The 16,092-nt window shown below is 42.6% G+C and overlaps 1 protein-coding gene across 4 annotated transcripts in view; it reads left to right on the top strand.

Moving 5' to 3' along the window:
• Window positions 1–3,862: 3,862 nt before the first annotated feature.
• Window positions 3,863–16,092, top strand: part of dmxl2 (Dmx like 2) — a 95,377-nt gene continuing 83,147 nt past the window's right edge. For 2 of the 4 annotated variants that reach the window (XM_033050386.1, XM_033050387.1), the window contains exon 1: window positions 3,863–4,173. In XM_033050386.1, the coding sequence (XP_032906277.1) occupies window positions 4,087–4,173 (87 nt within the window). In that variant the 5' untranslated portion in view covers window positions 3,863–4,086. The remainder of the gene's footprint in view (window positions 4,174–16,092) is intronic. The other 2 variants (XM_033050388.1, XM_033050389.1) reach the window with 1 other exon arrangement.

The following is a 16,092-nucleotide window of genomic DNA, read 5'->3' on the forward strand; positions in this document are numbered from 1 at the left end:
ATAAATAAAAGCCAGAAGTCTCCTAGTGTAACAAAGACAGTTCATAGTTCGAGGTTTAGTTGGTGTTTTATAGTGTTCAATAGCTTGATGGTTGTTGGGAAGAAGCTGTTCTACTATGCCACAAATAACCTAATATCTAATGAGAATCAGCAATTATAATAGACTTTGCACCAGCAACTGTAATGTGCCATTTGTGTGGTCCTTGTGATTCTTTTCTTCTTGAAAGTCAGCCTGATTACCCTGAGACTGGGCAATATCAATCAACGTTTTTACAAAATCATAAAAAGTAAATCCACAAAATACAACTGAAAAAGGTAATAGGCTGTCCCATTTAGGCAATTTTTTAGGCGACTACAGGCAACTACAGGGGTGTCACCTGTATGATCGTGAGTATCTCCTCAGTCGCCCAAAGAGTCATAGCGTCTTTCTGGTCGCCGCTGGATTTTCAACATGTTGAAGATTTTTTGCCGACAGTGGCGACCGTGGGTTTGACGCCAATGAGCGTAGCTTGGCGTAGGTGCTGTCGTAGGTAGTCGCCAGGTTAACGTAGGTTGTCGACAGGATTTTCGTACGTTGTCGCTAGGCGACGTAGGTTGTCCCCGGTGCTGACTTCGTAACTCACTTTCCTTTTAGACGTTGGCTGATCAACCTGACCTAGATTACTCCTTTTACAGAACATAGCCAAAGACGAGGTTAAAAAGCTGCCATTGTCTGCCTCCGAGACGCATCGACATTAAATAATGATGATAACTCCTTTCATAATCGAGTTACAGTAAAGCCATCTGGAGAAACCTGCATCTTCCTCACAAATAATGGATAAAGTGCCACACTGGTTGTTGCAAAGAAATCTTTAATGAATGAAATGATCTTGGCTTTTAAACAATTTGTCATTATTCCTGATTAATATGGCAGTGTATCCAGTGTGTATGGTCTCCTGGAGGAATTACCTTCGATATTTTAAGTTTTTAGATCTAGTTTTAGTTTTGGAGATTTAGTTTAGTTTAGTTTATCTTACAGTAGTTTAGTTTAGAGATACAGCGTGGAAACAGGCCCTTCGGCCCACCGAGTCCACGCCGACCAGCGAGTATACTAGTTCTATCCTACACACTAGAGACAATTTTCCAGAGGCCAATTAACCTACAAATCTGCCGCCTTTGGGATGTGACAGGAAACTAGAGAACCTGAAGGAAACCCACACAGTCACCGGGAGAACTTGCAAACTCCGTACAGACAGCACCCGTAGTCAGGATCGAACCAGGGTGTCTGGCGCTGTGAGCCAGCAGATTTATTTGTGCCATTTTAATGTTTTACACGCACTCAAAATGTACATTCCGGAATCTATCTCCTGCCACAATTTTGCTTAAATGAAAAGACGGTCATCATTTAATAGGTTCCATTTATGGCAAGACATTCTGAATGCATGAGATCTTGTTCATTTATATTTCCTTCAGAAGTTTGGGCTTTCAGGGCTCAGGGACAGGTGTGGGCACAGATGGAATGATCTGTCTATAATTTGACCAGCTGTTACTGGTCATGGATGGCAGAACTGCACCTGTTTACCTCTGTGTATTGGTTACACATCCCTTTGACCAAACATAGAACTTAGAATGACACAGCACAGGAACAGGCCCTTCGGTCCACAAATTCCATGCCAGGAATGATGCCCAGTTGAACTGATCTCAACTGCCTTCACATAATCCATATCCCTCCAACCCCTGCATATCCATGTGCCTATCTAAAACCCTCTAAAACACCACAATTGAATCTGCCTCCACCACCTCTGGGAGCCCATTCCAGGCACCAACCACTCTCTGTGTAAAAAACATGCCCTGCACATCTCCTTGAAACATTGCCCCTGTCATGTAAAGCTATGCTCTCTGGTCTTTGACAATTCTACCCTGGGGAAAAAGGTTCTGGCTGTCTACCCTGTCTATGCCAAAGAATGTGTTAAAAAGTTGTTGGTAATCTTTGCTGAAGTTCACCCAACATTAGGAAGTTTTAGGATACATGACTTGTTTCACTTCAAGGTGTGGCACTTTACTTCAAGGGGTGGAACAGTGGCACAACGGTAGATTTGTTGCCTTCCAGCACCAGATACCCGGGTTCGATCCTGATCATGGGTACTGTCTGTATGAGTTTGCATGTTCTCCCTGTGACTGTGTGTTTTTCTCTGGGTGCTCCGGTTTCCTCCCACACTCCAAAGATGCGCAGGTTTGTAGGTTAATTGGCTTCAGTAAAAATTGTAAATTGTCTCTCGGGTGTAGGGTTGTGCTTGGATCGCTGGTCAGCATGGACTACGTGGGCCGAATGGCCTGTTTCCACGCTGTGTCTCTAAAGTCTAAAGAACCATTATATCCTTGGAGTTATAGAGTTTCATGCTGCAAAGTAGTCCTTTTAGGTTCAATCCCATCTCCTGGCCGGGCCTGGGTACAAATCCTGTCAGGCATGTTCATAATTGTAAAACCTGAATGTGTGTTCAATTCATCCATATGCAAAGGAGAACAATGTGGGCAGATGTGTGGTCAATCACTTCAATAGGAAGTAAAAAATAAGTTTTAAAAATTAAGGTCAACTTTTAAATGTCAATGCCAAGAGAAGGCCAGGATGCAGGTTCTACAAGTTATTAGGATGTCAATGGCATGGCGGCCTTTCTTAAAAGTGGTGGGTGGCACAGTGATGCACTGAGGGTTATAATGAGGGTGGAAGATTGCAACCTTCACGTGGTCCGCCCTGTTTCGACTAATGCATTCGATGTGCACAAACGGAAGATCAAATAGAACAAGTTGTCCAACAAATTTAGGCTGTGCACGCCACACGAAAGAAGAAAGGTTATAATAGCCAGGTTGTGCCAGCTATCTCACTGATCCAGCAACCCTGGCTCAATCCAAACCTCCCACACTCCCTGTAGTGTGTTTTCCTTGTCGAAGTGTGGGTTCCCCCTGATGCTCTGGTTCCCCCCAAATCACAAAGATAGTAATATTGCTCTAAATTACCCCTAGTGTAGGTGACCAGTGGGATAATCAAGAGGGATCCAAGGGCATGAGAAATAAGTGGGGGGGGGGGGGGAGGATAGGTTGGTTCTGAGAGTTGGCACAGGCCAGAACACCCCTGCTTCTTGATGAAACAATAAGACACAAACAGTGCTGGAGTAACTCAGCGGACTAGCACTGTTAGACGAAGAAGGGTTCTTGAGATAAATTTTACTGAAGGTCAAATGCAGGGGTAGGGTCAGTGACAGGGTGACAGCAGGGAAGGACGATGGGGTGGGGAAGGGGATGGGGGGTGGGGAACAAGGTTAGGAAAGCGGGATGGAGAACACATATGGTTTTGTGCATGGGGATAGAGAGGTGCAGAAGGGGTATGGGGAAGGATGGGGGGTGGTGAAGGATGGGGGGTGGTGAAGGATGGGGGGCGGGGAAGGATGGGGGGTGGGGTCAAATAATGTTCTGTATCTCATTATTTGGTGCATCTTCCATGAGTCAAATTGGGATTTCCCTCTTGCAAAGGTGTCCTTGCAGCTGTGCATTGGATGCATTGTTGGGTGCGCTCCTCCCAGGCCGGGCGCTCCTCCCACTCCGCACTGAGCAGCGGTGTCGGTCAAAGATCTTAGAGCGGAGATCTTATCTGCTATAAGACCTTTGGTGTCGGTGGCTGCGGCAGGGCAGCCCGCTGACGTCACCACCCCCCTCCTCCCCCCCCACCCCCACCCAGCATCACGTGGTCGCCTGGGTGGAAGGAGGGCGCGCGTCCCCGGGGGGGAGGGGGAGGAGCGTGCACGCGCACGCACACGCACGGGCGTTCCCGATGAGCGCGCGCGCACGCGCACGTCCAGGCGCGTTCACGTCTCACCCGCAGCCGGCGCGGGATCGGCGCTGATCCGGGTGTTTTAAAATGAAGCGAGTGCTGCCGGCGCCCGGGAGCGGCTGAGGGAAGGAGGTCGCGTCGTTGTCGTCCACCTCGTCCTCTCACCGCCCTCGGCTCGGTGTCCGTGAGGGAAAGTTTGGACTGATCTACAAATATAAACCATATAGGAATCAAAACAACACGACACAGCGGGGCCGGAGATGTTGTGAGGGAGCCGGCGCCATGCATCTCCATCAGGTCCTGACCGGAGCTGTCAACCCCGGAGACAACTGCTACTCGGTCGGCGGCGTCGATGACATCCCCTTCACGGTAAGCCCGGGGCTGTCCGCTCATGTGTTACCCCCTCGGCCTGGATGTTGGGGGTGTATGTGGGGTGTTGTCCGCATATATGTACCCCCCCCCCCCCCCTTCACTCACCTCCATCATTAACCCCTCTCCTCGCCCACACACCCATCGCTATCCCTCTCCTCCCTCCCCTTCGACACGACTCCATAGCTGTGGCCCTCACCATTATCTCACCTCCACTCCCATCGCTCTCTCCCCTCCCTCATCCCCACCACCCCGACCCCACCTCATCGCCCTCCCCAATACCAACCCCACCCATCCTCCTTCCCCACCTACACCCCCTTTCCCACCCACACCCCTCCACCCACACGCTCCCGTTCTCAACACCCATCCACCTTCCCGATCCTCCTCCCCAACACCATCTGCCGCCTTCATCCTCCTTCACCACACCCCCCCCATCCTTCCCCATACTCCCCACCCCCCCCCATACTCCCCACCCCCCCATACTCCCCACCCCCCCATACTCCCCACCCCCCATTCTTCCCCACCCCCCATTCTTCCCCACCCCCCATTCTTCCCCACCCCCCATTCTTCCCCACCCCCATCTTTCATCCTTCCCCACCCCCCCATCCTTCCCCACCCCCCCCATCCTTCCCCACTCCCACCCTTCCCCACTCCCAATCCTTCCCTACCCCCCATCCTTCCCTACCCCCCATCCTTCCCCACCCCCCATCCTTCCCTACCCCCCATCCTTCCCCACCCCCCATCCTTCCCCACCCCACATCCTTCCCCACCCCCCATCCTTCCCCATCTTTCATCCTTCCCCACCCCCCCATCCTTCCCACCCCCCATTCTTCCCCACCCCATCCTTCCCCATACCCCTTCTGCACCCCTATCCCCCTCCCCAAAACCATATGTGTTCTCCATCCCCCTTTCCCAACCTTGTTCCCCACCCACTATCCCCTTCCCCACCCCATCCTCCTTCCCTGCTGTCACCCTGTCACTGACCCTACCACTGTCCTCCACCCCACACATCCTCATACTTATTGTTAACTCCCTCCTCTTTCAATTCCCAACCCTACTCCTCTCCCTTCTCCCCCCTGCTATACTCCCTCCTCACCCCCATTGCCCCTCTCCTCACCCCCCTCGCCCTCCAGTGCACGGGTAATGCAGGCGGCAGTGATGCAGTGGCTCCTGTCATTCCGTGGATGTGTGCTAAACCCGAATTAACTTGTGTCTAAGCCTTGCCATAGTTGCACGGGTTGGTGCCTGCTACTGCTGCATTAAATCTTTACCGGCTTCTCACCCTAAGCAAATACCTGTGTAGTTGTTCATCTTCTCCCCACCACCCCTCGTACACCACAGCTCTGCAGCTCTCACATGATTTTTGATGAATCGTGAGTATCAGCACAATCAGATATCTCCCTGTTCTGTTTCGAGGGAAGAAACTATTGCCATTATTATTGCTGTGACGGTAGGGATTGGCTGATGCTGTAATATGTTGTGTGCTGCTTGCTGACTTGATCGCATTAATAAATCATGGTGCTGAAACAGTCTGACTGTGACCCCTTTCAGAATTTCCAACAGGTTTCCATAACTTGTTTGTTATAGTACTGCAATTGTGCCAGAACAAAACTACGCGCAGATGCAATCTGGGATACTGCATAACACATAGTCGGTAACTGCAGTGTTTATTCTGGATGAGAATGATGAGACTGAGGGATTAGATCATACAGTACAATTCATTGAAACCAGGTCTTGCAGTTTATGTACAAAACTGAAACAAATTTCCTTCACAGGCTAAATAAATGTCTGTAACCACTTCAGTAAATGTTGTGCCTTTATAGGCTTTTATCATCAACGGTGGTTGATAATTCCTAAGAAATCTAATGCATTCGTCCTTTTAATGAACTCGTGCTATTTGAATTAATGCAAAAGTAACCGAATTTTGGTGAGAGTTGCAGTAGCAGAGAAATGTGTCACATGGTTACGCCGTGTCAAACATTCCCTGCAGCAAATGCTGGCTTTTACTCATTAGAGTTTTTACAAAACTAGATTTAGTTGTAACTTTTTGATTATAAATCAGATTTGTATAATACAACTGTAGGCTGAATACAGTTGACACAACTCCTGCTTTGAGTTCAGGACAGTGGATGTTCTGTGGATATACAAAACAAATGAACCAAGGGATGTGCAGGAAGTAGCTTAGATTATAATATTAGTTACGACTTTATTTGAAGGATGAACCAGGCATGAGGAGCAGGATGGGTTGCTCCTATTTATGTTCTTGTGTTCAGCTTTAAGTATGTATTCTAAGCCAAAATTGTAGTTTTGCAGCACCTAACAAAGTAGGGAGAATCCAGGGAACTACAGGCTGGTGAGCCTCACATCAGTAGTAGGAAGCAATTGGAGATCATTCTTTGCAATAGGATTTGCACTCATTTGGAAGAGAATGGGCAAATTAGGGATAGCCAACACAGGTTTGCACGTGGCAGGTAGTGTTTCACTAACTTGATTGAGTTTTTTTTAGGAGGTGACAAAGGAGATTGATGAAGATGGGGATGGTGGATGGTGTATACATGGATTTTAATAAGGCTTTTGACAAGGTTCTTCATGGTAGGCTGACATTTTCTTCTGATGCATTCACTTACACACCAGGGGCAATTTACAATGGCCAATTAATGTACCAATGACACCTCTCTGGGATGTTGGAGGAAGCCTATATGGTCACAGGGAAAGCAAGCAATCTTCAGTGCTAGCGATTGAACCCAGGCCTCTGGTATTGTGAGGAGTGGCTCTACCAGCTTTGCCATCATGCTGCCATTTCTCCAGTCAATTTTGACACAAAGAAATGTCAGATAGTTACCCAGATAATCAGGGTAGTTGGCCAGTCAGGTCAAATCCGCTTCTCCTCTTTCATTAATGACCTTTCGCCCATCTTGAGATCACAAAGCTGGCTTTTGCAGATAACTACACATTATTCAATCCCATTAAGCAGGATATAGATGATCAGACTTTATTTACAGCATAGAAATGGACCCTTCAATCGTGCACATCAAATCTTTCTTCGTCTATCTACACCAATCTCACTTGCCCATATTAGGATGACATCCTCCTTTGCCTTGCCGGTTTAAGTATCTGTGTACATGTCTCTTAAATGTAGTAATTGTCTCTGATTCCACTACCACCTCTGACAGCATGTTACAGATACCATCCACACTCTGGGCAATAACAAAAACCGAATGCTCATATTCCCTTTAAAACTCCTACCTCTCACTTTCAATCTATGTCCAAAGATAAACACAAAGTGCTGCAGTAACTCAGTGGATCAGGCAGGATCTCTGGAGATAAAAGATAGGTGGTGTTTCGGGTCGGAACCCTTCCTCTGACCTGCTGAGTTACTCCAGCACTTTGTGTCTATCTTTGTTATAAATCAGCATCTGCAGTTCTTTGTTTCTACTTAAATCTATGCCCTCCTGTTTTGATACCCTTATGATGGTAAAATCTACTCGATCTGCTTTTTGTATCTTTCAGGGAAAACATGCCAACCCTATCCAAATCTTCCCATAACTAAAGTCCTCCAATCTACATAACACCTAGTGAATCTTCTTTGCACTCTCTCCAGCCCAGTCACATTCTTGTTATACTGTGGTGACTAGAAATGCACAGATTGTGTAAGTGTGAGAAGACTACCACTAGTTTAAAAAAACAAACAGCATATTGACTTTTTATTACAAGGAAGTTGGGATTTAGAATTGGGGAAGTATTGTTATATTTGTACAGCGTGTTGGTGAGGGCACACCTGGAATACTGTACAATTTTGGTCACCTTAATTAGCAAACGATATATTGGCAAAAGAGATTCACCAGAGATTCCTGGAAAGAGAGGATTGACCTAAAATGAGATGCTAAAGAAGTTACCGTATATATTCACTGAAGTATAGATGAATAACGAGTGCTGGAAATGTTAGAAACGTCTAAGATGCAAAGGGAACATGATAGGTTAAATGTTCAGATGTTTCCGTCTGTGGAAGGGTCTAATGAGGTGATGTAGGGGGCGCTGCTCTGGCAGCAGCCATGTCATGCAGCTCGTCAGTTTTTCAACTTTTTTTATTTTTTTAGTATGTTTTAAAGTCTGTATTTAATGTTTCTTTGTGTGTTTTGTGTGTGGGGGGGGGTGGTGTGGGGGGGTGAGGAGGAAACCGCTTCGGTCGCCTCCTCCACGGAGAGGCGAGTTTTTCCAGGTCGCCTCCCCCGTGGCCTAACACTGTGGTGGATGTTTGTGTTACAGTTTTATTGTGGTTGTGTGTTCTTTATTATTGTATCGCTGCAGACAACCCAAATTTCCACCAGCCTGGCTGTGTGGCAATAAATTATATCTAATCTAATCTAATCTAGATATGAGACAAGAGAAGCAATAATTTAAAGCCAAAATGTGCACTAATTTATTTTTGGTGGTGAGTCTCCAAAATTCTCTACCCCAGAACATTGTGGTGGCTAGAGATAAAATGTAAATAAATAAATATTTCAAAGATCAGGGAATTGAGGGCTGTGGAGAGCTGATAAAAAAAGAGGAGTTGTGATCTGGTACTAATCAGCCATGCTTGCATTGAATGTGTAGCAGACCTGTGAGTGTGGGTAGCCTATTCCTGTTTTTAGTGTTCTTTATAATTCTTCATATATTGAAACCCTTTCTGCCCATTATTGTAAACTCTTTATGACAAGAGGGCTTGGCTGGTAAACAGAAAACAATATATGCATGGATTAGCCCCATTGAAGAACTCCTCCCTGATAACCTGGGGATGAAATAATTGATGTGCCAAGCAAAGACGATCTCCAAGAAGAAGGTGTCTGCATCCTACTGTTGACGTTAAACGATATTATATTTTTAATTACCAAGTAAGTTACGAAATGCTGCAATCTCGCACTGAATCTCATGCTAATATTTGAATCTCATGGCAAGTAGAACACATCAGAGACTAAATATTCTGTGATGAGTGTCTATCCTCCTAACTTCACAGTATAGTCTTTAATACCTCTAAGGCACAAATCAGCGATATGATACCTATCTGCAAGCATGTCGATGTAACATTCAGGAAGCTTGATGTAATTCAAGACAAAGCATTCCATTCCATCTACCAGCTTGGATATCCATTTCATTTACCACTGACTCATTATGGTTACATCATGCAATATTTACACAGTCCACTGGAATAACTTGCCAAACTGTTTTTAGCAACATGTACTAAATGTGTTGCCTTTGTTACCACAGGAGGGAAACCGTCATGTGCAAAACCCATCACTTTTACCTTTTTGTAAGAGTCGCACCCTTTTTGACTAGGGTGTTTTTTTATTTGATCAAAAATTTGGCACTGTCCAACTCAGCACCTTTATGATTTGAACAGCACCAATTCAAGAAGTCAACCCATTGCTACCTTCCCAACAGTAGTTGGACAGGAGAATATACAATTATGAGAGGCACAGATAGGCTAGGCAGTCAAAGCCTTTTTCACAAGATGGAAAAATCAAATGCTAGAGGGCATAGCTTTAAGGTGAGAGGGGCAAAGATTAAAGGAGTGTGTGGGCAAGGTTTTGTTTTACACAGGGTGGTGAGTGCCTGGAACGTGCTGGAAAGAGTGGTGGTTGAGGCAGATACAATATAAAATGCTTTTGGATAGGTTAATGGATATGCAGAAAATGGAGGGATATGGATTATGTGTAAGAAGGAACTGCAGATGCAGGTTTAAACCAAAGATAGACACAAAAAGCTGGAGTAACCAAGACAGGCAGCATCTCTGGAGAGAAAGAATGGGTGACGTTTCGGGTCGAGACCCTTCTTCTAAATGGTGGCCGACTAGGAAATGGGGAGATGCAGCGAGACCTGGGTGTCATGGTACACCAGTCATTGAAAGTGGGCATGCAGGTGCAGCAGGCAGTGAAGAAAGCGAATGGTATGTTAGCTTTCATAGCAAAAGGATTTGAGTATAGGAGCAGGGAGGTTCTACTGCAGTTGTACAGGGTCTTGGTGAGACCACACCTGGAGTATTGCGTACAGTTTTGGTCTCAAAATCTGAGGAAGGACATTATTGCCATAGAGGGAGTGCACAGAAGGTTCACCAGACTGATTCCTGGGATGTCAGGACTGTCTTATGAAGAAAGACTGGATAGACTTGGTTTATACTCTCTAGAATTTTGGAGATTGAGAGGGGATCTTATAGAAACTTACAAAATTCTTAAGGGGTTGGACAGGCTAGATGCAGGAAGATTGCTCCCGATGTTGGGGAAGTCCAGGACAAGGGGTCACAGCTTAAGGATAAGGGGGAAATCCTTTAAAACCGAGATGAGAAGAACTTTTTTCACACAGAGAGTGGTGAATCTCTGGAACTCCCTGCCACAGAGGGTAGTCGAGGCCAGTTCATTGGCTATATTTAAGAGGGAGTTAGATGTGGCCCTTGTGGCTAAGGGGATCAGAGGGTATGGAGAGAAGGCAGGTACGGGATACTGAGTTGGATGATCAGCCATGATCATATTGAATAGCGGTGCAGGCTCGAAGGGCCGAATGGCCTACTCCTGCACCTAATTTCTATGTTTCTATGTTTCTTCAGACTGGTTAGGGATAGGGAAACGAGATATAGACGGTGATGTGGAGAGATAAAGAACAATGATTGAAAGATATGCAAAAAAGTAAAGATGATAAAGGATATGCAAAAAGTAACCCATAACCTGAACAGTTCAACAATTTGGAAATGTATCTCCAAACATCGTTACTTTTTTACATATCTTTCATTCATTGTTCTTTATCTCTCCACATCACTGTCTATATCTCTCGTTCCCCTTATCCCTATCCAGTCTGAAGAAGGGTCTCGACCCGAAACATCACGCATTCCTTCTCTCCAGAGATGTTGCCTGTCCCGCGGAGTTACTCCAGCTTGTTGTGTCTATCTTCGGGTTATGGATTATGTTCAGGTAGATAAGAGATGGTCTTAGCATCATGTTTGACACTGGCATTGTGCGCTGATGTGCCTGTTCTTGTGCTGTACTGCTCAATGTTTTATGTAATAAATATGGACTATGCCTCGGACATAATTTGAAACTACATTTTCTCATTATGCAAATTATTTTGTTGCCAATATAAGTTTTACACAGCATTACATACCTGAATATAGATGTGCATAATGGCACAATCCTTGTAATTTGAAGTTTGCTCCAAGGTATTATACAATTACCTTTTGTATTTTCTTTGAATGTTTTAATGCAAAATATAGCTATATTATATATTCATATTGTGAAATAGAATAGCAGTAAAGGCATTAGATACACAAGGTATTAGACCATACTCAACATTTCCGAGATTTTTAGTTCAACTGCTGTAACCCGTAACCTGAACAGTTCAACAATTTGGAAATGTATCTCCAAACTGAGTTTCCACATGACAGAAGATCTCTTGCAGCCTCGCAACAGTCAGCAAATTCGTATCACTACGCATTTATTCACATGGGTCATTCATGTGTTGGAGGCTCTTAAGCTGGAGAGGGCTAGTATAGGATATACACTTTTTGCATTCAAATGATCTTAATCTTCCCTTTAAAGAAAATAAAGTATTCCTGGGAACACCATTTTATTGCGGGTGAATGCACAAATGAAAAAAATAAAATTGCATATTTTTACTTATTCAAGAGTTTTTAGTGTCTTCCAAAATACATGTACCTATTTGTTTAAAAATAAAAATGCGCATTGATATAGTGCCTTTGAAGACATTTCAGAACACATCATAGCCCTTGTAGTATATTTTGAAGCTTAGTCCCCGGTTGTGCAAACCCTAGCAACCAACTTGGGTATCACAAGCTCTTTCAAATAGCAATGTAAAAATGATGATTACATTTTTATTTCAATGAAAATACTTGAAGGTTAAGTATTGGTGAGGCCACCAAGAATAACTACTTTTTTTTTAATGTTTCATTGAGAAGATGGCGACTCCAACAGTATAGCATTCCCTTCTCCACAATACTTTCTCTACAATAGTTCCCTACAATACGTTCAGTTTAAATTTTTGCACTTGAGGTTGTGAAGTAGCCTTTAAACCAGAGCGTTTTGCTCTGGGCAAGATTGTTCCTGTTAAACTGCAAGGTATACTTGGCTGGGGTATTTATTTATATTAAACATCAATTTGTATACAGCCAGCTCCCACCAAGAGAAATTAATTGTTGTGAAGATGAGGTAATCTATTTCTGTGATAACAGCCAAAAGATAAATATTGGCCAGGATGCAGGGAAGAAGGTGCTGCATCTCTCCCAAGCTGCATTTATTATAAAAGTTCAATGGGATCGTTTGCATCTATTTGAGAATGCAGATATGCCTTTTTTTCTTTTGCTGGATGCTGTCCATTAGTATAGAGAAAGCAATTTTTAAAGGGAACCTAACCCTAATTATAGTCGCACTTCATCCTCGTAGGCTGAGCAATCGAGGATGGTATCATATGGTCTGGTTTATTAAATATAATTTTAATTAGGATTGTGTTACTCTTTGTAAGCCTATGATATATTCAGTGATTATTGCTGACTCAAATATGAACTAGATATTTAATATAGCTTCCCAAGTATATTTAGAGTGGAATAAACAATTCTGAAATTAGTGTTTGTCTTCATTGCTTAATTTGAGGTGTAACCAACAATGATGGTTGAAATCAAATATCCAGATTCATTGAAAAGACAAAGACTACAATGTATTGAAATTGTTTTGTGTCTCTTGTAAGGTTTAAATCTAATTACACTGAGAGGCCTTTTGCACCAGAGTTTTCTTTGAGTTTCATTACATGTTGTTCACTGGCTTTGTTTACATGTTCTTTTGATTTCTTGAAAAGTGAAACCAGTTGTGAATTTAAATGTAGACATAAAATGCTGGAGTAACTCAGCGGGATGGGCAGCATTTCTGGAGAGAAGGAATGGGTGACATTTCGGGTCGAGACCCTTCTTCAAACTTTAATTTAAGTGTACCAGATATTTGAAAATGTATTCAAGCAGGTATGGTTAAATTATTACACATGTACATCCGTTAGTTTCAAGCCTCAAAGTCCATGTGATTCTCAAATGAGTTTGTGTGTAGCCCTTTAATAAAAACCTAAATCTATATCCAGGTTAAAATCCACTAACAAAGAATAGACAAATTTACCCGAATAAAAATAATATTAACTCTGAATTCATAGACTAAGAATAGCTGCAAAAATGATATCTGCTACTTGGCATTTGTGGAGTAGATACCTGTTTATGCATGCAGGATGGAGAAATAAGCTGGTGGTGAGGTGACCTTAAATGATGAAATTCATACATAACTTTGCAGATAAGGAAATGTTGAAGTTTCAAATCTGACACTTATGGGGGATGGGGGTTGGTGGTTGGAGGAGTTGTTTAAAGATGCAAGGAAGGATTGGAGAACATGTGAGAAATACCTATGATTTCCAAATCTGCATCAACAAATAGCAATCAACAAAAAAAAATTGGATTAATAATTGGAGCTTGGGATGCTTTAGATTTTCAAATAATGATTGTTTGCCAGTGTTTGCCAGCAGGAGAAGGTGAAAATGGAACTCAAATCACTGTTCATTGTTGGAGGCAACAGAGATAATTGATGTTCTGACCTTCAACTTGGATTGATTTTATTTTTGGTCTTATGATTTTCTTCCTTTACTTATTTCGTTTCTGGGAAGACATTTCGTTGTAGTCTTGTTTCATGAACATTGACATTTGGCTATTGTAAACTCTTAAAGAATGTTTTACTGTTATGGAGTTCTATTTCCTCCAACTTGTTTAAAATTCTGATCACTAACTCCATGGAATTCATTCTTCTCCTTGGCTACTGTTTGATTCCAGATGAAATCTCTTTTATAAGTTACAACCTAACTGATCCTGAATCTCTCCAATGTTATTTCTGTGAGATGCTATGTGAATATAAGTTGTTACTGAGCAAAAGAAAACACGATATTTGCATATGAGGCTGAATGAAAGTATCTGATTTGAATGAGGATGGATCATGTAGGCACGAATTGGTCTTCATGTCCACTGCCTAAGATGGAGGTAGGAATCTGTTTAAAGAATGGTTGTCCCCTTTGGGATGTCACACATTTGTATGTATAATTATGATCGTGTAAGTTTCCAAACGGCCATTTTTAATGTGGACTGGTATGTGTGGAACTGATCTAGCATGAACTATAACTTTTGGGGGGGGAACTGTTTAAAATGGAACAAAATATTTTATTTGTTTAACATGGGAACAGTTCTTGTGCAAGTGTTTGGTGGTATGTTGTGATGGTACTAACACAGCTTACTTTAGAAAATAAAACTTGTAGGTTGTGGGCTGTGGGTAATCAAGCTTTCTGTTCTGTAAATAATCCTGGGTACCCAGCTTTGTAATATCCCTATAGTATACTTTTTCTATTTGTTTTTGTTCATATTAATCTTGTGCTAAAATATATGAAGTCACACAGTTGTTGTGATTGAGGTGTCTAGCTAATTCAGGTTATATTGCTGCTTGGGGTCATGCAGACTAAGTTTAAAGTCTAGAACACTCAATTGCCCCAAAATAACGTGTTCTTAATTTTAGCATAAAACTGAAAATATGGTTATTTTACATGTCATTTATATTTTGTAAATGTATTATCTATTAATTATAGTATACATGTAATATTTACATGGATGAACTGAGTTGAAGTTGAAGTTGAAGTTGAAAACTTTATAAAAAATCTCCTCCACATTTTTCAAAAACAAAAGTAAACCTGGGCATTTTATAAATTTGGAACAGTATGACTCGGTGCTGCCAGAGGTAAATATTCTTTCTTTCCTGATTTTGAGGCTAATTGTAATGAAACGTACTTAAAGCTGTGGATGGAAAAACTAGGAATTTATTCAGTACTATACATGTTTTAATGACATAACAGCCTTTAAAAGAGCACATTTTCTAGAGAGCATGCTACATCCAAATCTGCAATGTCATTAATAACATCTGCGTTTTTAAAACACTTTTTTCCAATACCAGAGTAGTGTAGCAGACAAATGAGGGTGCAAAACTGTTATTTTCTCTGCCAATACACAATCATCCCGCTTCCTGGTGCAATGAGACATAGACTCATGATCACTTTCATGCTGCAAACACGTGTTCCCTCAGGATTTTCTTCATTCAGGCTGTAAAAGAGGTGACCTATTATACTAAGACATTGGCATGAAATGTCCCAAACTGGAAAAAAAAAAGCGAAAGGCATTTTTGAAAAAACATTAACTGCGGCTTCATCCGTGTCACATCATTAGTAATCCCTTTAGCGTCTGCATTCTACAAATGCACGGAAGTATATATTTGCGCTTTATGAACATGTCCTGTACTTCTAATGAGAATTCTACATAAGTGTAGATGCTGCTACTTGCATCAAATGGGTGGTAACTGAATTTGTTGCTTGATCTATGCAGACTTTTGGAGAACTGCAAAAATGTTAAAATAATGATTCGTATTACGGTAGCTTGATTAGAGATGCCAATCTTAGCTTGGATGTCACTCTTGCCTTTGACTCAGCAAAATGTTGTTCAAACATCGCATGAGACGTTTAATTATGTAACCCAGGATGACACTTCTTGCAAAACAACATTTTCTGGATAGACGTGTTGGCATTGAAATGGAATGTTAAACTGAGATCCTCTTTACTTTGGATGAATGCAAAAGATTGTGTTAATTTAAAGAAGGGGTGTGTTCTCCTGGGGTAGGCATTACACTATAATATACTTCCAAGGTAGTTCTTTGGCTGTGAAGTGCTTTGTGATGGACGTGAAAGGGATCTTGTCCCCAGAAATTAGATTTTTTTGTGTATTTAAACTTTTTTTGCTTTAGTCACTATGATTTAGGTAACTACTCTCCTTTGTGGATTCATCCAACTGTTCTCTATAATGTGACAGATCAATGGTAA

Source organism: Amblyraja radiata, chromosome 34, assembly GCF_010909765.2.
Source record: "Amblyraja radiata isolate CabotCenter1 chromosome 34, sAmbRad1.1.pri, whole genome shotgun sequence".
NCBI classification, from domain to species: domain Eukaryota; kingdom Metazoa; phylum Chordata; class Chondrichthyes; order Rajiformes; family Rajidae; genus Amblyraja; species Amblyraja radiata.